The 22,917-nt window shown below is 30.3% G+C and overlaps 2 protein-coding genes across 6 annotated transcripts in view; both read left to right on the plus strand.

The window, feature by feature from the left end:
* The window catches only part of LOC130669657 (neural cell adhesion molecule 2-like), a 55,209-nt gene that overhangs the window by 15,680 nt on the left and 16,612 nt on the right, over positions 1 to 22,917 (plus strand). For 2 of the 5 annotated variants that reach the window (XM_057472674.1, XM_057472673.1), the window contains 2 exons: positions 14,016 to 14,126; positions 18,233 to 18,408. In XM_057472674.1, the coding sequence (XP_057328657.1) occupies positions 14,069 to 14,126; positions 18,233 to 18,408 (234 nt within the window). In that variant the 5' untranslated portion in view covers positions 14,016 to 14,068. Of the gene's footprint in view, positions 1 to 1,015; positions 1,156 to 2,062; positions 2,125 to 14,015; positions 14,127 to 18,232; positions 18,409 to 22,917 lie in introns of those variants that run through there. The other 3 variants (XM_057472672.1, XM_057472675.1, XM_057472676.1) reach the window with 3 other exon arrangements.
* On the plus strand, positions 20,913 to 22,262 carry LOC130669658 (uncharacterized). Its single transcript, XM_057472677.1, has one exon. It carries the CDS (start codon positions 21,026 to 21,028, stop codon positions 21,839 to 21,841), a length of 816 nt encoding a protein of 271 aa, XP_057328660.1. The 5' UTR covers positions 20,913 to 21,025; the 3' UTR covers positions 21,842 to 22,262.

Consider the following 22,917-nt stretch of genomic DNA (forward strand, 5'->3'; position numbering starts at 1 on the left):
GTGTTATGGGTATCATTCCCATAATCATAGGAACTATTCCTATAATTATGGGAAACATTCCTATAATTATAGGAACCGCTCCCATAATTTATGGTCGTAATTCCTATGATGGTATAGGAAAAAATTTCACAAAATTATGGGAACCGCTGCCATAATTTTCTTTCCGTGTTGGATTCCATTTGGAAATCGCTCATTTCTATTTCATGAACTATGCAGTAGTAAATTGGAAATTTCCATTTGTGCATTTTTTTCCAAAAATGAATTTTCAAACCATTCCATGGCAAATTTTCTGAGCTTAATCAAAAAGGTGGCAAATTTACTACATGTTACTTGGAAAATTTGCTCCCCAAAAAAATTTCTCGACTCATTTTTTGTATAACTCGAAAAAATTTCGTATCCTCAGACTCTTCCCAAAAATAGTTATCGTCCATGCATGGAATTTAAAGGAAATGCTTAAAATTTTCATCAAAATTTCGATGACCGAATTTCTCGGCTTAATTTTTCTAATTTCAAAAATGTATTCTCAATATATTATTGTTCTACCAATCAAATTTTATTAAATAGACTACGAGACTATTAGTTATATAGAATATAAATCCCGATATTAAATAATTAAAATAAAAGCAATAATTAATTCACACGTGAACAGATGTGTAGCGTTGATTAAAAGTTATAACGAACTAAAACACGACGTGTGAATCAAGTCACGATCTAGGATCTAAATAGTATTTTATATTTGAGATCGGGAGCATTAAATGCATACGAGTTTGACCGTAAGTTAAAGCGTAGCTCAGTTTAGTTGAGGTCACTAGACAATCTGAAATATTTGTGATACGACATTAATGATAAAATTATCTAATTAACAGGAGGAAAAGGAACTAGGCGTTGTTAAAGTTAGGATATGACATAACTCAATCATATTTATGGTATCGGATAGCACGAGCAGTGCGCTTGTTATCGTCAGTGGACTTAACTATATATAAAGGGGATACTAGTATCGAAGCTTTTAGTTCCACTATTATAGTTTGTTCTACACTAGGTCAAAGTATTTCAGTATTTCGGTACTATCTTTAATCATATAACACAACACAACACAACACAACTGTTAGACTTAATATTCATATTCGGCCATAACCGACAATTATATGACGGCGGGTATGAAATCAATGCAATCTGTTATTTTTCATTACTCCATAAAAAATTTTGAGTCCGCGGTCTTGTGTGAATGATTTGGTATTAAAATACTCAACACTGCCGGTGTGAAAGAACACACTCATATCGTATGAAAAGTTCACACCAAGCAGACCGTGTAAAGTCCTCTGGGATCATTCTCACACCAAAAATTTTTTACAGTTTAGGGGAGACCGGGGCAAGACGGCCCACCTAAGCCGGTTATTATTATTTGTGGCTTTTAACCATCAAGTCGATTTACTCTTGTCCAACTTGAACTCAATTCACCAAAATTTTGGTGAAGCTCCTGAAAAAAAATTTTTTTTTTTTGGGGCAAGACGGCCCCCTCCGAAAAAAAATGAAAAAAAAAAATTTTTTTTTTTTAATTGTAAAAAAATTTCCCGCGTAACAAATGTTTATATTTTTCTCTTTAACAACTGAATTTACTTTAATATTACTCGAAATAACCTTTTTTGATATAATACGAGTCATTTTTTCACTTCTGTAGAAAATTGATTATTGGTTTTTTTAACTTTTTCAAATGCTCTATTTTAATCCAAATCCATATAATTAACCAAAAAATGATATTTCTATTAAATTAATCATGACTAGGTTATAATACTATGAAATACATTTTCTTTTAGAATTTTTGAGTGGTTCATTTTGCCCCAAGTTTCACGTATCGGGCTAAAAATGAGTAAATAATCTAAATTTGTGATAATCAAAAGAAAACAAGAAAAAAAAAATTTTGGTTAATTTTTGAGGTGGGCCTTCTTGCCCCAGGTGGGCCGTCTTGCCCCGGTCTCTCCTACATTTTAAACTTTATCGTGATAAAAAATTTATAAATAATTTTTTCCTAATATTATACTGCATTTTCTTTCATTTGATTCAGTTTTTCATTAATTTCTGTTTGAATAATAAATTACCTATGGTGGAAATTTTATTTAATAATCGGTAAGTAACTTCTTTTTACGAAAAGATCTTTCATATTTTATTAGCGATCTATTGCCGTCATACTACAAAACTTTAATATAGTTTTGAATTTCGTCGAGTAGCTTCCAAAAATAAGATCGGTTCAAAAATTTATATAATTATATATAGACGGAATGTAGCGCTTCTTATAACTGCGATAACCTTAATAAATTTAGCGTCTGAAATTTTAAAAACTAATTTGAATTATTTAATTGCAATAATTTATATTTAGAATACCGAACCACAAGTAGATTAATTAATCCTTATGTTTAATGACACAGAATTTATATGAATAAAAAATTAGCAACATAATAAATTGCCGATCTTAATCAGACACATTATAATCCCAAGAATTAAGTGCCTGGAATATTAAACTCAGTGGTCTTATCACGCATCGCGCGGTCGATTTAGATTTGCATAATTACTTTGCACAGCTTTACTACACAATTCTCTGTCGCATTATACTTTTTCGGCCATTGGTCCACGTGCTCTCATGAAAAATACTGCCTTTTAATGTCCAACCCATTTATACATAAATATACATATCGGATGGGGGAGGGGCAAAACGGGTACTTAAGAAAATATTGTTTTCGGGAAATACGTTAAATCGTTTTTCTTTAATGATTTTCGAAATGACTAGAAAAAATTTTCAGCTGCCGTTAAAAAAAAAGTTCCATGTTTTTTGCGAGCAAAATGGGGTCCTCCCTCCCCTATACACGGAAAGAAATTTTCGTTAAAAATTACCGTTAAATTCACTGTAATCGTGGGACATAATGCGGCGCTTTTATTTATTACCATTTTCAAATTAAAAATTACGGAAAAATTTATTTATTTTGAGGTTAGACTTCATAAAATTTACCGAAACCCAATTAAAATTTACAGTAGACTACGGTAAAATTTGTTGAAAAAAAGTTAAAAATTATCTCACTTACCGATAAATGATTAGGTCGTGCTATTTGTCCCACGATTACAGTGAATTTAAAGGTAATTTTTAAAGAAAATTTCTTTCCGTGTACTGATGCCCAGTTTCTAGGGTTTTTTCGGGTCTTACGGACTACCTAGAAGCTTGTAGACAAAAAAATTTCCGATGTAGCTTAATTGTTTTATTGCCAGTTTTGAAAGGTTGTGTCTACGATTTACGATTACGCAAGTCTTATTTACGTTTTCGTACGTCAACTACGTCTAAAATACGTTTTACGACTATTTCCGTCTTCAAAGGTTGAAATTACGTTTTCAACGTCTTGTACGTTCGATCTACGATTTAAATTTCGACTCGGGCCGTTAAAAAAAAAAGTTCCATGTTTTTTGCGAGCAAAATGGGGTACCCCCTCCCCTATAGATGTAGGGGAGGGTGGGGCAGAGCGGTCCCCCTGAAATTTTGATCAAAAAAAAATTTTTTTTTTCGACTAATTACTATAAATCCGATATGTTTGCGCATTTTTACCCCTACGCATGACATTTGGGGCAAAATGGACAAGCCCAAAATTTTGAAAAAGTGATTTTTTCGTTTTTTATCGTCAAATTAAAGAAAAATTATTATAATTCCACATTTCTAGCCCTACGCATAACACCTGGGGCAAAATGGGCCAGCCGAAACTTCCGAAAAAATTTATTTTTTCATATTTTTCGGCCGTTTCTCTATGTAAGAGGCAAATTTAGTCACTAAAAATTTATAAAAATTAAATTTTTTTTTTAGTTGATAAATTTTTGAAAGAAAGTAAAACTATAGAATTGATTTTTTTTTTTTATTAAATAACAATTAGTAATAAAGGTAATCGAGAGTGAACGATTTATTACACTTTAAAAAATTTTTTTCGAGTAATATAAAACCGAAAATAGTTGTCAAGAGAAAGAAATACATCCTTAATGATGAAAACAATTTAAAAAAAAAAAAAACGAAAAAAAAAATTTTTTTATCACTTTTTGGAGGGGGGCCGCTCTGCCCCACAAAAGAAAATTTTTTTTTTTTCAGAATTTTGGCAAAATGTCCATAAATTTGTTCGAAATAGGACTAAAATAAAGTGATCTTGTGGTTGAAAGCCACAAAAAATAATAATTGGCTTAGGGGGGCCGCTCTGCCCCACCCTTCCCTATATATCTACTAAAAAATAACAATGCATGTCTCGGGCAGAAGAGAGAAGTGAAATTTCTGAAATCTATATAATTCACAATCATTGATTGTCACGTACGTTTTCGAGTACCGTACAATTATATTCCGATAGTTTATCGATCGATCATCAGAGTTTCAATACCCGATGAATTTTAGCTGTTCGAGTGTTAGTTGTGGGCATAGCGCGTACTAAGTGGGTGGTCAAGCTCTACTGTGAGATCGTTAGTTCGCCACTCGTCATGTGTGGGTTATCTATATATATACATATATCTTTCTCTCTGTCTATCTATACATCGAGTTAGATTAAACACAATCAATCTATTAAATTGAAATGTGATAATGACACTAATTACTTCATCAATATATAAGTACCTATAAATTTTAAATCCTTCATTTAGCAAAAAACGTTAAATTTTTATCATTACTCTAAAGTATTAACAAAATATTGCAAAAAAATCCGAGGGAATTTGTAATCCGAATTTACGTCACTCGAAGTTCCGGAGTTTAAAAATAATCCCTAGATTTTATTTTAATCCTCATCCACTCTGATTACAGAGTTTTGATGTTTAAATAAATTTATTTTTAATAAAAAAACGTTTATACGAAATCATAAATAAACTATTTATTAGAGTATGAATAATTTTTATTCCTCATATTTCACTCGGAAATTTTTTGCAGTAATTATTTGCGCGTAATCCAGTTTCTGTTTAAAAAATTCAAGTCAATAAATTATTTTTAAAAATCATAAAACTCCATTAGTCAGTGGAATGAATAAATTGCTAACGAATTTGTGATTTCAATAAATCATCCTTTTTATATCGCGAACAAAAACCTCGATAACTTTTATTGAATCAATCATGTCCGACAACTCACTAGCGGGTGTAAGACTTATCTGAATGTAATCGGCTTAAGATTTTTAAATTCCAGCTCAGCTTAATTTGTTACCTTGAGAAAAATCCAAAGGAATTTTCGCTCACCCGTCTCGAGTTCCCGAGTTTATTTAATTTTAATCTTAATCTTTATCTGAAAAATTAATTGTGTTATTTTTTCCGCTGTAAAGTAAAACTACACGGAAAGAAAATTATGGCAGCGGTTCCCATAATTTTGTGAAATTTTTTCCTATACCATCATAGGAATTACGACCATAAATTATGGGAGCGGTTCTTATAATTATAGGAATGTTTCCCATAATTATAGGAATAGTTCCTATAATTATGGGAATGTTCCTATAATTATGGGAATGATACCTATAACACTATAGGAATGGTTCCTATAATTATAGGAATGTTTCCCATAATTATAGGAATAGTTCCTATAATTATGGGAATGATACCCATAACACTATAGGAATGATTCCTATAATTATAGGAATGGTTCCTATAATTTATAGGAATACTTTCTATAATATTATAGGAACCATTCCCATAAATTATAGGAACCATTCCCATAATATTATGGGAATGGTTCCTATAATAGTATGGGAACTATTCCCATAATATTATGGGAATGATTACCATAATGCAATTGGAATGGTTCGTATACCATTATGGGAATCATTCCCATAATATTATGGGAATAGTTCCCATACTATTATAGGAACCATTCCTATAATATTATGGGAATTATTCCCATATTATCATGAACAAATTATTTTAAAGAAGTGTGGTAATCACTTCTACAATATACAGAAACATTATTAAACATAAAAACAAAAATTCAAACATTGAAAAAAAAAATCGTATTTGGCGAAAAAACATTCAAATTTTTAACAAGAATTTATTTGTCAGCACAAAACATTCAAGAAAATTCAAATTTTGGCAAATTTCTACACTGTTGTGCAAAAAAAAAATTTCATGATATTATAGGGATGGTTCCCATAACATTATGGGAATGGTTCCCATAATATTATAGGAATAGTTCCTATACCAATATGGGAACCATTCCCATAATAGTATGGGAATGGTTCCTATAATGATATGGGAATGGTTCTCATAATATTATGGGAACCATTCCCATAATGGTATGGGAACCATTCCCATATCATTATGGGAACCATTCTCATACTATTATGGGAACTATTCTCATACTATTATGGGGATGGTTCCCATAATATATGGGAACCATCCCTATAGTAGTATAGGTACTATTCCTATACCATTATGGGAACCATTCCCATATTGCATAGCAAAACTTCCCATAATTTTCTTTCCGTGTATTAAGGTAATACTAAGTAAGCTTATTTATCGGGAGTATCAATTTAATTTAAACGTTTATTTTGGTCTTGTATTTCTTTGTTCCCGAAAGCAAACTACTCAGCCGGAATAATGCTAATTAACAAAATGCGTCGGTGTAAAACTTAACAGCCAGATTTTTAGTCAATAAAAATTCAGTTAACTGGTGGAAAACTTAAATTAAATACAACAGTGCAATCCCATTTGTAAATTACTGGTCTTACTTAAAATAAATTATTTAATTTCGAAACTCGGTAAAGTTTTTTTTTTCATTTTAAATAAAAGTAATGAAGTTTATGGAATAAATAAATAAAACTTGGTAGTCAAGTAGTCTGATAAAGAGAATGAGAAACGAATTTTCATTTGACTACGGATTTTAGTGGTTTAACTTTTAAGGTTTTACTTGGCTGTAGTTGTAGATGGTGATGGTGATGGCGATGCCTAAGGCTTGCAGGTAAAACTAATAGACGAGCTTTAACTACTCACGATTAATAGCTATCCACTTATATATATTCGACTCTCAAGTTTTCTCAACAAACGACCGAGCGAACGAACGATTCTTAAACTGACGGCATCAACTTCTCTCCAGAGCTTTTACTTCTATCCAACTTTTCTCTTCAACGGATAAAATTGACTAGTCCTTGATTTTAAAGATCGCGTACTAGAACAACTTTCTTGTTCTTTTCAGCCGAGGAAATTTAATTTACGGAATCTAACAACAATTTATTATGTTCCTGCTCTTATGGCTGAGTGACTTTCTATTAGATTTTATAAAGATCCAAGTATCGTATTTGCCTTCAGAGCGCGGCTTATATGAAATTTTGCTATAATATGTTTCAAATTATCTCTGTGGGATAAAAAGCGCCTTATATCGATAGCGCGTACAGTTCTTATCAGATCGCAATTAAAGTTTGAAAATTATTGCAGGGCGGCTTGATCAAGTCCTAAGATGGGCAAAATTGAACCTTTAAGTTTGGAAATTTCGGCCATTTTTTAAATTAGTCCAAAAAATTAACGATTAATTTCTATAGATTTTTTGAGAACGACCCTGATAAAAAACTAACGCGTCGTTTTGACGACCCATGAGTCCGAAGACATGAGTCTCCATTTTCGATAGAATTTCTTAGACGACGATCTTGATCAAATCTTTTAGAAAAATGCTAGTGCATCAAAGTTTTGAGGCTGGTCTACAGATTAGACCTTTTTTTAGATTTTGCACGCCTCGGAAGCGAAGCGGAGAGGTTGTGCTTTATAACCGACCTGTCAAGGTCACACGATTTCCACTCATTAAAGTGCATATATTTTTTTTCTATTACTCTTACACATTATGAAAAGCACATCAATATAAAGCTGAAACACTAATAAATAATCCTGATACTTTTTTTAATTTGTCTAATATGTATTAATATAAAAAAAAGTTCATTAAAAAAAATTTATCGTGGACGTCCATTAGTCTGTGGTTAAAAAAAACGGCGTGGTACGGATATCTCGAGAACGACTTGACGAAACTACTTAATTTTTTTTTCAAAATTTTCAGAAATAAGCAAAGAAGGTTCCTTTCGCAAATCACTACTGTAGGCCTTCTCGTTTTTTTAAAAATAAATCATTACGGTTAAAACCGGCAATCTTAGATGTAAACAAACACACACTGCCGCCATTTTTCATTAGGAATGTTCTCCTTATTTATTTTTTTTTTTACTTTTGTTACCGTATATTTACCATGGAAATTTCTATGGGAAAAGAGCGGGATATTCAATTTTATTCGAAATTTAACTTTTAAAAAAAAACATAACATGAGCGTTCGAGGCGTGCACTTTTGGATTTTCCAAATTTTTTTCAAAATTAAATTACTACTTCATTATTATTAAAGACAAAAATAAACGAAGCGTTGTCAAATAACAATAGTTATTATTTATATATTAATCAACAGAATCTGGCATTGTCAGATTGAAGAAAAGACGGGTTTCCTTGTTGACAAAATTAAATTTACAGAAAACGATAAAACTCTCAGGTAGTAAAGTACATTTCTCAGGTAATTCAATTTACGTTTAAGAATTGTATTCACCGCTCACAGTGACAATCCACTCACTCAATTAATTATAATTCAATTTATTGTCTGTTAAATTACTTTACTTGTTTAAAATATAATATACGCGTTAATTAAAATAAATTCATAATACAGACTCGCGGAAAAACTTCATCAAAATTTCCCAACTAAATTAATATTTTAAAATGTAATAAAAATTCTCATAATCGACCTTATAAATTTCATGTACACAGAAAAAAAGAATTTCTTGGCGCAAGAAATATTTTGTATTATGCATTGAAGACAAAAATTTTTCTCGGCTCAAGAATTTTTTTCTAGCCTAAAAAATTTTTTACTTGTTCCGAGAAATTTTTTTCTCACCCCAAGAAAAGTATTATTTTCACTTTATAATACAGAAAAATTTCTTGGGTCAAGTAAAAATTTTTTGCGCCAAGAAATCCTTTTTTTCTGTGTACCTAAAGATCGGAACGTTTTTTGAGCAACGGAAAAAAAACAAAAATTGGAAAGTAAAAAATCTACTGGATAACTAGATTTTTGAAATGTTCGTATAAAGATGTTGGTAAGTCAGCCAAAAATCTTGGGCTACTCTGACCACCAGACTACCCCTTAAGTAGTCGAATTACATGAATTTTTTCATTTTCGTTGCGTGACAAACGTTCCGATCTTCAGGTACATTAAATTTCAGCTTCTAAGGGCAAGTAGATTTTCAAAGAAATAAAATTAATCTGGATCTGTAGTGGGAAAAATATATATATATAAATGTATTGATGAATCGGCATATACATTTAAGTGCTAATAGTGTAAGAACATGACGTCAATGTCCGGGAAACCGCACAAAAACCAATTGCAGAGAGCTCGTGATAGAGATTAGAGTAAATCCGCCGACCTAACTGATAATACTCGTTTCAGAGGCTTCACCTGATTAATACTTTTATTTTTACATTGTAATTCCTATCACTTTCAAATAAATTATTCAAACTCGACATTAATAGCGAATTAATGAATTTCCGAACTCTGATGGAAATAAAATGACCGTTCAAATTTTTTCTAAAATTACTATTTATCGATTCGTAATTATTCATTTATTTTAAGGTTCATTCAAGACTTTAATAATATTTTAATATTTATAGGGGACGGAGGGGCAAAAGGGGGTAGGGTAGGCAAAACGGGGTACCCCCAAAATTTTATAAAAAAAAATTTGATATTTCAAATGGTTTTTAAACATTCCAAAATCACTTTTGTAAATATAATTGAGTGTTATTTTGAATTTTTTTTGTCAAACTTTATCATAAATCAATTGTCAGTTAAAAAATATTAATGACTTTTGTTTTATAATAAAAAATTTTTTTCTCTCTTTGCATCTAATAATCATCTGAAATATAATTTTCCTTCATGTAAATTACTTACAAAAAAATTAAACTTAATGAAATTCATTTAAAATCCATAAATTTTTTTTTTTTACCTTTTTTAGGAGGTACCCCATTTTGCCCGCAAAAATGAAAAATTTTTTTTCTAACGGTAACTGAAAATTTTTTCTATTTACTTCGAATATCATTAAAAAAAAAAAGATTTGGCTTATTCAAGTCCTCGAAAACATGGAATTTCCTTAAGTACCCCGTTTTGCCCCTCCCTCCTCTACACGGAAAGAAAATTATGGAAAGTTTTGCTATGCATTATGGGAATGGTTCCCATAATGGTATGGGAATGGTTCCCATATTGGAATAGGAACTATTCCTATAATATTATGGGAACTATTCTCATAATGTTATGGGAACCATCCCTATAATATCATAAAATTTTTTTTTGCCCAATTGTGTAGAAATTTCCCGAAATTTGAATTTTCTTGAATGTTTTGTGCTGACAAAAAATTCTTGTTAAAAATTTAAATGTTTTTTTGCCAAATACGATTTTTTTTTCAATGTTTGAATTTTTGTTTTTATGTTTAATAATTTTTCTGTGTATTGTAGAAGTGATTACCACACTTCTTTAAAATAATTTTTTCATGATAATATGGGAACCATTCCCATAATATTATAGGAATGATTCCCATAATATTATGGGAATGGTTCCTATAATATTATAGAAAGTATTCCCATAATATTATGGGAATAGTTCCCATACTATTATCGGAACCATTCTTATAGTGTTATGGGTATCATTCCCATAATTATAGGAACTATTCCTATAATTATGGGAAACATTCCTATAATTATGGGAAACATTCCTATAATTATGGGAAACATTCCTATAATTATAGGAACCGCTCCCATAATTTATGGTCGTAATTCTTATGATGGTATAGAAAAAAATTTCACAAAATTATGGGAACCGCTGCCATAATTTTCTTTCCGTATACGTTAACTTTAATTATGAAATTTAAACGAAAATTTATTCCAGTTTTCATTTTATTTTTTTTTTAATCTTTGGGCTGTTGAATAAAACGCAGCATCAGTAAAAGTACATGATGTTACGTATCAGTATGTAAATATCAAAGAATATTGTCGGCTGAATTGTAAATTCCAATAGACCAGAGTATAAAGTCCGATGGTGGCAGTCCAATGCCAGGCAGAATGAAAACGCGTTGGCGCGGCTCGTTGTTTGCTCGTAATCACGATTATTTAGAGCTCCCGTTTTCCACAGCTTCATTTGCTCTGCATACGTTTCTTTTTTACGATTCACTAGTTGCTACTGCCGCCTCAATACCTTCACTAAATATTTATATTTTTTAGCTTTGCTGTTTATTTATTTTTATAATTACACTAGATATTAATTAGACGGTCCATATGAAAATAATTAACGACCGAAAAAAACAACCGATGGTAAAGACAGGGATCCGCGTGTACTCGACGTTTCATACTGTTTTATATCTATTACATATTTATAATATTTTTTATCACAGCCATTTGCTTGTGTTTTATAACGAACCGCGCAATTTATTAATACGATGTTATCGCGTCACATGAGGAATAAATTACAAAAAAATGTATGTAATAAATAATTCGCTACAGTTCGCTTTACATTCAAAAATTAGTGCCGGATTAATTAGTACGTGAGTAGCCATAATATAAAAAAATAATATTGTTAATTCATAAAAAATATGACAAAAATAATTCAACAGATCCGCATTTGCATTTTAACAAATGGCAATTTGGGATTGCGGCGGTATATTTATTGTTTAAATTAAATGGCTGCTGGTGATAAAATTCTCATAGGAATATAAATTTTATCATTGGCTTTATGTAATTACAAATTTTAATTACTAAGGATTACATGAATATATTTTTAAATAACTCATTTATTTTACATTTTCATTATTTTGATAAATTAATTATTTATTCAAACTAATTACTTCTATGATTATTTTACCCACACCCCGTATGAAACAACTATATACTGTTGATAATATATAAAAAAATATATGGTAAATAACTGAACATATATGGCGGCAAAATTATTAATATTGATTAATATATGATTCATCATATATAATAATTTATACGTTCAATATTATAATAATCCATATCATTTATAATATATGTGATTATACACATGTGATATTGTATCAAAAATTATATGTCCGCTTTATATATTAATTTATAACGTAAAATATATGTTTCATCTTATAAATTAATTTATAATTTCAATATTATTATAATCCATATAAATTATAATATATGTAATTGTATACATATGATATTACATCTCAAATTATATTCTCGTTTTATATATAAACTTATAATTTCAATATTATAATAATTTCGATAATATTATGCATAAATAATTTAAAAAATACACTCATAACAAAAATTAAAGGAACAAAAAAATTTTAGAAATTTTTTAGTGATTTTTGCAAGACTGTAACTTCATGAAAAATAATCGTATCGAGATTTAAAAAAAAGCATTTTATAGCTTGAAAACTCTAGTTTTATATTTGTGCAAATATATATAAACATATATCTATATAAATATATATTTATATACATTTATACAAATATATGTGAACATATATTTATATAATTATATATTTACATGTATAAATATTATATGTCAGTCATATAATTAAATCACATATCTTATCATATAACTTAAAGTATAGTATAAAATATTATAAGAAATATTTATAAGTTAGCATGTAAAAAAAATATATTACCGATATATATGCTGCAAATTATAAAATCATATAATATTTCGGCAAAATTTTGTATATAGCTCCATATATGACTTCTTATAATTACATATAATTTATCATATATTTTGGATTATACTGAAGCTCATATATTGCTTTTTCATACGGGACATGTGACGGAATCAATTCAATGCTGGTTTGTCACTCCGAGGTCTAGGGTTCGAATCCTGGCTTGGGTTTTTTTTCGCATTTAACAGTATTGGGGGGGGGGGGGGGGTACGTCAGTAATAAGGTGCCCGACTTTACCAGCTGAGTTTTGGCGTCTTAAAGAAGGAAAAAAAAAAACTATTATTCTAAAATGGCTGCCATAGGAAATAAATAAACTTTCTATAGAACAAACATATAAAGGCCATTGAATTTAACAAGCGTCACCTTTTATGGAAGCAATTGAATTGAGAAAGTCTTTTGCAAACACTCGTTAATCTCGTCACGTAATCTTTCAATGAGATCCTGATGTTCTTCTCTCATTGAGCTGAACATTAGTGCGGCCAAGACTCGTTGGCCTGAGTGTTAAATGTGAAAAATTAAAGTGTACTTACGCTTGGTATAAATATTTTAAAAAAGTAGCGAAATTAGTTGAAAAATTACTTGACTACTTCCGTATTTAATCACAATTACTTTTGAATAAATGGAGATATTTTTATTTTTAAAATATATACGAGGGTATTAAAAGTATTACTTGTGATTTGTCTCATGTAAAATGTTCTTCTGTAACTTTTTTATATCTGACTTTTAAGTTTTACGATAACTCTTGCAAACTTACAAGTAGTTTTATTGCCAAACTTGTGGAGAATAAAAATTATTTGAATATTTATAATATTCTGGCAATAAATTTTTTTTTTTAGATAAAAATTTTATTAAATTATCATAGTAATTAATCATGTTAATTTAATCTCTTAACTTTGCCCGGAAAATACTTTACCGGATTTAATTAATATTTAATAATTGCTAAAATATATAGAAAAAAAAAGTTGACTTTATAAAATCATTGATCTAGTAGAAAAAAAAAAATAAAAAAAATGAGAACGCGGTAAAGTGGATAAAAAAAAGCACCGTGACCGACAAAAAGCATCTTTCTCTTTTGTTTGCCTCGGGGTTCTATTTCTCGATTGAAAATTTTCCAATCACACGTGTCCTTTATTGAGCCATCGACCTTATCGCCCTATGTTCCATCTAGTCTTTTATAAAAATAAAAAAAATAATAAAAGTGCAACGAAACTAAATAACAAATTTAAATTCAAACGTAAATAAAGATCCATAATTTCATGCCAATTATTTTTCATTTTTTTTCTGTTACAGGTTACGAGATGTTCTGAAGTATCGAAAAAAAAAAATATAATTAATTTAAAATCATGAGGATAGCTCTCATTTTAGTGACTCTCGTGTTCGAGATTAATTTATATTTTACAGGTAAGATATGAATTATTCATTTTCTCGTCATAATCATTTGGGCTGACGTATAAATATCTACTGCTAGTAAAAAAAGTTTTTGATATTAATGTACAATACTTCTGGTCATGGATCGTGGCCCGCGTTTCATAAGAAAGTTATATAGACGATACATGAATTTGGTGGAGAAAATATTCGCGAAATCTGGAAGCGATCCAATAGCCGTTCCGCCGAAAGATCCTCGAAGGCTGATGTATATTATAGTGGAAAATTCTCTAGAAAGCTCATGAGGTCTGTCGGAAATAAAGGGTCTAGCCAAAAAAGTATACATTATTTTTATTAAACTAAACGCGTTTAATGGTCCGATAAATATAAACTCGCGTAAAAGAATATTCCGCATGAGAAACTTTTAAATTTCCTATAAATCGGAGCGTTAATTTTTCAGTAGACTTGAAAAATTAAAGATCCGAAATTAGTACTTTTTCCAATTTTATTTCGCTGACACTCTGAAAAAGCACTGAATTATTTTTAACTTCAGTTTTGAATTTTTAAAGGTTACTAGAACATGTAACTCAAAGTTTCAAATGTCTGGGATTTCGAAATTCCTCATTAGGAAAGTTTTCGGAGGTGTTGGTTTTTTTTTACGAATAAGTTTACACGAAAAGCACTTTATTCAATCCATCTTGTGTTTAAGGAGTAATTTCCGGTTAATATGGCTGTCGTTGAAGTTAAACTGACAAGTTTGTGCACACGATTTATTAAGTCTACTCATAAGATGGGCTTTAAAGTTGACGACGTGACTAACCGCTGATTATGAATTATGTCAATGAAGATATAGTACTTTCTCAAACTTTCTAAGCCTACTTTGTCATTATTTAGTTCCATATATAGGGGAAGGGGGGGGGGGGGCAAAACGGTATAGGCCGGCAAAATGGGATACCCTCAAAATTTCGTCAAAATTTTTTTTTCTCGAAAAACTTTCGAAAATGGTCAAAAATGACATCTAGTATCATTTTACACTATTAAAAGCTAAAAAAAAACATTTTTATATTTTTTGCGAAAAGTATAATATTGGCGCCAATTTCAAATTTTGAAAAGAAATAACAAGGAAAAACTTCTTTAAAAATATGTTGAGAGTTAATTTTATTACTTACATCAATTTAGAAAGACATTATTACATCAATTTTATTCACTTGAAAAAAAAAAAAAAAAAAATTTACTTTTTTTTGGGGTATCCCATTTTGCCCGCAGAAAATAAAAATTTTTTTTCTGATGGCAGTCTAAAATTCGTTATATTTATTTCAAATAGAATCAAAATGAAGCCAATTTGCGATACTTATGTCCCTAAAAACTAAATTTTTCGTTAAGTATCCCGTTTTGCCCCCCCTTCCCCTACATACCGAAACCTAAAATTTTTTTTTCCCTATACAATACTGACAAAAAAGTAACGAATACTTCAGAGAACATTTTATTCCTACTATAAATTAGGCAGCCATTCACATTTTAATAAGAAATAGTCGTCTATACCAAAGACAATAAAATATTTCATGCTCTGTTTGCGTAAGAAAAATAAATTTTTAAAAAATCTTGTCCTCCAAACGTAACTTTATTTTTTCATTTTTCTGCGTCAATACATTCCATTTTATTGCTGGATAAAAAAGGTAACTTCTGCTTAAAATGGTTATAACTCAAATAAAAAAAATTTAACCTGGCTTTTGAATAGCTCATTCCAGAGCTTAAATTTCGGTATTTTTTTTTATTTGCTTGATTTATTCTTTGTTCTGCAGCTTACAGGACATTATTTGACCACTAAAATTTTTAAAGAATCCGGAAATAGTCACTTAATGCTTTCAAATAAAAAGTTTTTCATTCCCATACTACAATCCTACCCCATTATGGTATTTTTAAATGAGCATTGAATGAAAAAACCACCTTTTCATTTTTTTTTTAAATAAATTATAAATTTACATAAATTTGCCAATAAACCCAGAAAATGGAACTAAAAAAAAATGATGAAAATTGAATTTGTATTCAAACTAAAAATAATTAGAAAAAATTTGGAAAATCCAAAAGTGCACACCTCGAACGCTCATGTTACAATGAAATATATAAATTATTGATTTTCTTTTTAATTACAAAATTTTTTAATAAATATCTAGAAAGAAATTCGTCATTTTTTTTTTTTTTAATTTAATTAATTCTATGACAGTCGGTAATAAAAAAAAAAAAATTATTTGATGGTAAAGTAGAACCTTATGATATCAGCAAAGTTCGATGATAAAAAAAAAAATTCCCGATAAAATAAAAAAATGGCTGCAGTGTGTGTTTGTTTACATGGAATAGTGCCGGTTTTAACAGAAATGATTTATTTAAAAAAAACAAGAGGGTCTACAGTAGTGATTTTCGAAAAGAACCTTCTTTGCATAATTCTGAAGACAGTGAAAAAAAAATAAAGTCATTTTGTCAAGCCGTTCACGAAATATCCATGCCACAGACTTTTTTTGGACTACAGACTAACTGACGTCCACGATAAATTTTTTTTAATGAACTTTTTTTTATTATAATACGTATCGGACAACTTAATGAAAGTATCAGTCGTATTAATTAGTGTTTCCTCTTTAGGTTAATGTGCTTTTTATAACGTGTGAGTGTGACATAAACATAATATATACAGTTAAATGAGGAAAAGTCAAGTGACTTTGACAGGTCCGTTATAAAGCACAACCTCGCCGCTTCGCTTTCGAAGCGTGCACAATTCTAATACTTAAATGGAAATTTATGATGTCAAAATGTTGACACAGATGTCAATTGTCCTTCGGAAAAATATCAGTAAATATATAAATCAACACATTCACGCTGACCTGTCCCAGTTAACGACCAAATATCCACTTACATGCCCAATTATTAGCTTACTGAAATAATTATATCGATATGCATTACTCATTAAATTAACTATAATTGAGCTTTAATTAAGTAAAATTGGGTGAAATTAAAAGCGACAATTTAACAGCACGGGTCGATACTCTCGAACACAAACAAATTTAATATTTCACTGAGCATTGGAAAGATAATCTAACAGACTTCTAATTAATTAACTTAACAATTGTTAGTGAATTTCGAAATACAAGTGGAACTCGGCGGTAACCGTCTAAGTTAATTTGTACTTGCGGATAACCGAAGAACCTTTCCTTTAATTTAGCCAAATGTACCCACGTGCTACTCGCTACTTCCCTAGTACTCGATATACATGCAATTAGTCATCAAGTGTCTCTTCCTTTCATCAATTTTAATCAACTATAATAATTAACGTTAATTTTGTAGGTTAATTTTATCACAAATTATTATAATTGAAGCCCTCTGGCACTGAATAAAAAATTTTATTGAAAAATTTATGTCCGATACTAAAAAATTATCAGAATTTAATCGAAAATTTTCTGTAGGATATCGCTTGATGCTTATAATAGTCATTGTTATTATTAGGGGCAAGATTTGAGCCTTATTTTTGAAATTAATAGTTCAAATTTTTGATATTACGGGGAAAATATCGGTCTTAGTAAAAAAGTTTTTGAACAAAAGTTGTAGGAAATTTAATTTTCTAAAAAAAATGTATCTTATGATTTTCTTATACGATCAATATTTCTACCGTAATTCAAAAATTAATATTCATAATGAATGATTCAAAATTTTGTTAATTATGAAAATCTTAATTTTGAAATTACGGCTTTCTTATTAGTCATATCAAAAAATTATAAGAGACATTTTTTTTAGAAAATTAAATTTCCTACAACTTTTGTTTGAAAAATTTTTTAATACGACCAATATTTTTACCGTAATTCGAAAATTAATATTCATAATGAATGATTCAAAATTTTGTTAATTATAAATATCTTAATTTTGAAATTACGGCTTTCTTATTAGTCATATCAAAAAATTATAAGAGACATTTTTTTTAGAAAATTAAATTTCCTACAACTTTTGTTTGAAAACTTTTTTCATAAGACCAATATTTTCCCCGTAATATAAAAAATTCCACACCACTAATTATTAATTGTTTTTGAATTAACGCCAAAATCCTGGGCCTAGTTATTATGATTAATATTAATAAATTGATGTATTAAATGACGCAGAAAGTGAGGCCATGCAGCAGCAGAAGAAGACAAATGGCGATAATGCGATTGTCCGTACAGATGATAATAATAAACTCGCTGACGAAGAACTTGGCGCTCGTGCACGTCAAGTTGTTGCACAAAAAGGTGGAACTGCAACATTGCCATGTAAATTTTCTGAACCCGGTGCTGGAATCGTAAGTATTCTATTACCATTTTTCTTTCTTCATACATTTTTTTCATTTGTATAATTACGTAGTACACCAGTAAAATATTTTACTTTCATTTCATTCGAAGTAAAGTATAAAACACAATTAAATTTCGTTTCGGCAAATTGATTCTTACAAAGACGTCGTACTTTTTAATCAGATCACGAGGCCGCGGGAATTTATTTATTAAAATGGAAGGCATTAAATTTAAGAAAAATAATCGCGTGTATTGGAGCGCAGTTTTATGGTTATCTCCCATAGAAATGAAAGGAGAGCAGACACTCGGAACAAAGTCTGTCGATAATAATACTTTTGGAAGAGGGAAAATAAGAAAAGCGGCGTATCTGGTGCACATAACTTGTCTCCCTTTTTCAGTTTAATCTTGATAAAAAGATTACTTATCATCATAATTCTCCATTATTTTCTCTCCGCTTTATACTTTTCCTTTCTTCTATATTATATATTATTATTATTATCATTAATTGCTTAGCACGAGTTATAAACTCAAGACAATAATATCGTATTTTCGTATTGAAATGAATTAAAAATTTACGGAGACAGTTCAAAGTTTTATTGGGTTACTATTTATTGTCTATTATATTAAGAAAAAAGGTACTACACTGTAAAAAATTCGCGGAGTGAATGCGGAGTGAATGAATTTTTAATTATTAACTCCCCTCGGAGTGAAATTCACTCCGCAGGGGAGTTTTCGCGGAGTAGATAATTTTTTATTAATTTAATCCCTCCGGAGTGAAATTCAATTTGGAGCGAAGTTTTGAAAATATTATTAATAAAATATAACTCTGCATAATAAAATCGAAGTAAAAACTCGCATATTACATTATTGATCAGCTGATATGCACACACATACACACATACATATTTAGGCACACACGCGCACTCGCACACTCACACACGCACACATTTGCACACACGCACAAATTTTCACACATGCAAACATTTGCACACACGTACACAAATACCTGCACACACCCAAACACACACACGCACGCAAGCACACACTCGCACACACACACACGCACACATTTGCACACACGCACAAATTTTCACACATGCAAACATTTGCACACACGCACACAAAACCTGCACACACCCAAACACACACATGCACGCAAACACACACTCGCACACACACACACACGCACACATTTGCACACACGCACAAATTTTCACACATGCAAACATTTGCACACACGCACACAAAACCTGCACACACCCAAACACACACATGCACGCAAACACACACTCGCACACACACACACACGCACACATTTGCACACACGCACAAATTTTCACACATGCAAACATTTGCACACACGCACACAAAATCTGCACACACACACACACACACACATTGTTTAGCAGTTTCATATAAATTAATTTAAATGTTAAAACTCCGGACCGGAGTGAATCGGGAGTGAAATAAAATCCGCGTCACTCCGAGATCACTCCGCTAAAAAAAAACTCCCAATTCACTCCGCATGCGGAGTGATTTTTTGCAAAACTCCGGAACTCCGAGTGGCGGAGTAAATGCGGAGTGAATTCGGATTTAATTTCACTCCGAATTCACTCCGGATTTTTTACAGTGTAATTTTAACTATCCTAGAGTTCGGAAAATTAATGAATGCGGGCAATTAGGTCAAGATATTATTTTAAAACTTATCGAACAGTGTTATTTATACATATTTTTTATTTTCGCTAACAAGTTTATCGGAAAATACAGATTATAATGGCAATTAGCGTTGCTCGTAATTAGTTTGTCGACGAGTTGAGATTACATCGAGTTTAACATCGCGCTGTTTCCACGAATATTAATCACACAAATTTATACATTGTCAGATAATTTAATTACATTTATTTATTTTTTTTTTATATTCGTTAAAATGTAACAAAAAGTAAAATCCACTTATTTACGATTAATTTAACAAGTTTATGATTGTCAACAATTGATACTTTAAATAATTACTTTTTGTAATAAAATTATGATTATGAAGATAAAATTAAATGATTAATTTACTAAGGAGTGAATAAAGTCACGAATTTATAAATAATATATGATAAGACTATAAAACTAGTGACTCAACATGACTATTATTATATTTGATTGAAAATATCAATCACGTGATGATAAAATTATTTATTACGATCCTAAAAAATTGTCTAATAGTTTTGAAATTAAATTGCATATCATTTTTGACAAATCGTATGGTGACCTCATGATTTTCCAAACTGACTATCTGGATAATGAAAAAATTTATGACTAAGTGTCAAAAGTGGTGACAAGAAAAATAAATTACGACCGTATTTTGAAATAAATAAGAAAATTTCACTTTAGACATCATTTTACTACTGACTGAGGCCATAAGAACAAAGCGATTGTCCGATGTACTGATAAATTGAAAATTGCATCAGTAATTAAAATGACAAGTGGAAGTTGTTTATTTTATTATAATAATTTATTGCAATATAAAAAAGTAGTTTTGTAGTTGAGAAGACTTATTTTCTACGAAACGCATTTAATGCAACAGATTAAGGTATCTATTAAAGCAAAGTTTATTCGTAAATTGGCGATAGTAATCTCACAATGATCAGACCTGTAACTGCAATTGTTTGTTTGTTTGTAATTATTTCATTGGTAGCCATAACATTATACTTCACTATTCGTCAGCCGAGTGATAATGCAATCAATAAAGTCGTCGATGATCCAAAAGAAGAAAAATTCAAAAATAACGTAAAATCAGCATCATCATTACTTCGCAATCTTCGGAGTGTAGAGTATTGTCAACCCATCGTTGATGAAGCAAATGATCATGATTTTATCAATAAATTATTGAGACGTCTTAAAATTGTGAATTTACAAGATGATGGATCAATAGGAAAATTAAGTAATTTCGCTTGCAGTATATCACATCACTATGCAAATACAAATAAAAACGTAAATTATAAAGTTTGTCTTGAGAAAATAATTAATTATATTTATGATGAATTGTTTCAAGATTTTAACCCACAGTACGTAAGCATGAATTATTATAAGTATGCTGAAAAGTATGCAAGAATTTTTCTTTTATACGGGTATCATTTGGAAAACGATGGAACAGCCGGCCTCTATGAAGAACAATGTCATCCCGTTATCGTCAAATTGTTGCCGAAATTGAATTATATTGTTGATGCTAATAGCTTTGAGGATGTTGATTTTCTTTGGATTAATACAACCCGCCTGTTAACTAATTATCTCTGCGATAAAGACCAGTATGATAAAGATGTAAAGAGTCCTGAAATGACAACATTTCGTAGTTCAGTTGATTCAAATGCAGCAAAAGATTATAGTGATACGTTATATTTAGGTAAGGAGTACGACTTTTACTTTAGATTGTATAAGATTATAGTTGAAAGCTTATAATGAACAAATTATTCATTATTTTCATGATTAATCATTAAATAATTAATCATATTCGAGTACGATTTTTAAAAAGCTGAATTACACGGAAATAAATTTACGGTAATAATTACAATATCCTATGAAATTGGTTTCCATCTCTTATGGTAACAAATTTTTTCAAAATATCGATCATAAAAATGGCACCTATACAAAAATTATGATAACCATTCTTATCTATAAGAATAGTTCCTACGAAATTATGGTAATAATTCCCATAAAATTTAGAAAATTTTCATATTACAGGAAAAATTACCATAGTAATATGGCGACGATTACTATAATATTATAGAAATATTTCATATATATTATGGGTACAGTATTATGCTAGTTATCATGATGTATATGGTCTACTCTTATACGCATCTAGGAACCGTTTCAATGTGGATGTAGGATTTGCTACTATGTGTCTATGGGAAGTTTTTCCATGAGTATGGTAATTATTACCATAATTTTATCTCCATACAATATACACTGTAACAAATCCGGAGTGAATTCGGAGTGAAATTAAATCCGAATTCACTCCGCATTTACTCCGCCACTCGGAGTTCCGGAGTTTTGCAAAAAATCACTCCGCATGCGGAGTGAATTGGGAGTTTTTTTTAAGCGGAGTGATCTCGGAGTGACACGGATTTTATTTCACTCCCAATTCACTCCGGTCCGGAGTTTTAATACTTAAATAAATTTATATTAATTTATATTAAACTGCTAAAAAATGTGTGTGTGTGTGTGTGTGTGTGTGTGTGTGTGTGTGTGTGTGCGAGTGTGTGTTTGCGTGTGTGCAGGTGTTTGCGTGCGTGTGTGCAAATGTGTGCATGTGTGCAAATTCATGCGTGTGTGCAAATGTGTGCATGTGTGCAAATTCATGCGTGTGTGCAAATGTGTGCATGTGTGCAAATTCATGCGTGTGTGCAAATTAGTGCATGTGTGCAAATTCGTGCGTGTGTGCAAATTCGTGCGTGTGTGCAAATGTGTGCATGTGTGCAAATGTGTGCGTGTGTGCAAATGTGTGCGTGTGTGAAAATGTGTGCGTGTGTGTA

The sequence above is a fragment of the Microplitis mediator genome, chromosome 6 (genome assembly GCF_029852145.1).
Source record: "Microplitis mediator isolate UGA2020A chromosome 6, iyMicMedi2.1, whole genome shotgun sequence".
In the NCBI taxonomy this organism is placed as follows: domain Eukaryota; kingdom Metazoa; phylum Arthropoda; class Insecta; order Hymenoptera; family Braconidae; genus Microplitis; species Microplitis mediator.

Bases quoted from the DNA above. Each gene is read 5' to 3' on its own strand.
- LOC130669658 (XM_057472677.1), top strand. From the start codon at position 21,026: ATGATCAGACCTGTAACTGCAATTGTTTGTTTGTTTGTAATTATTTCA.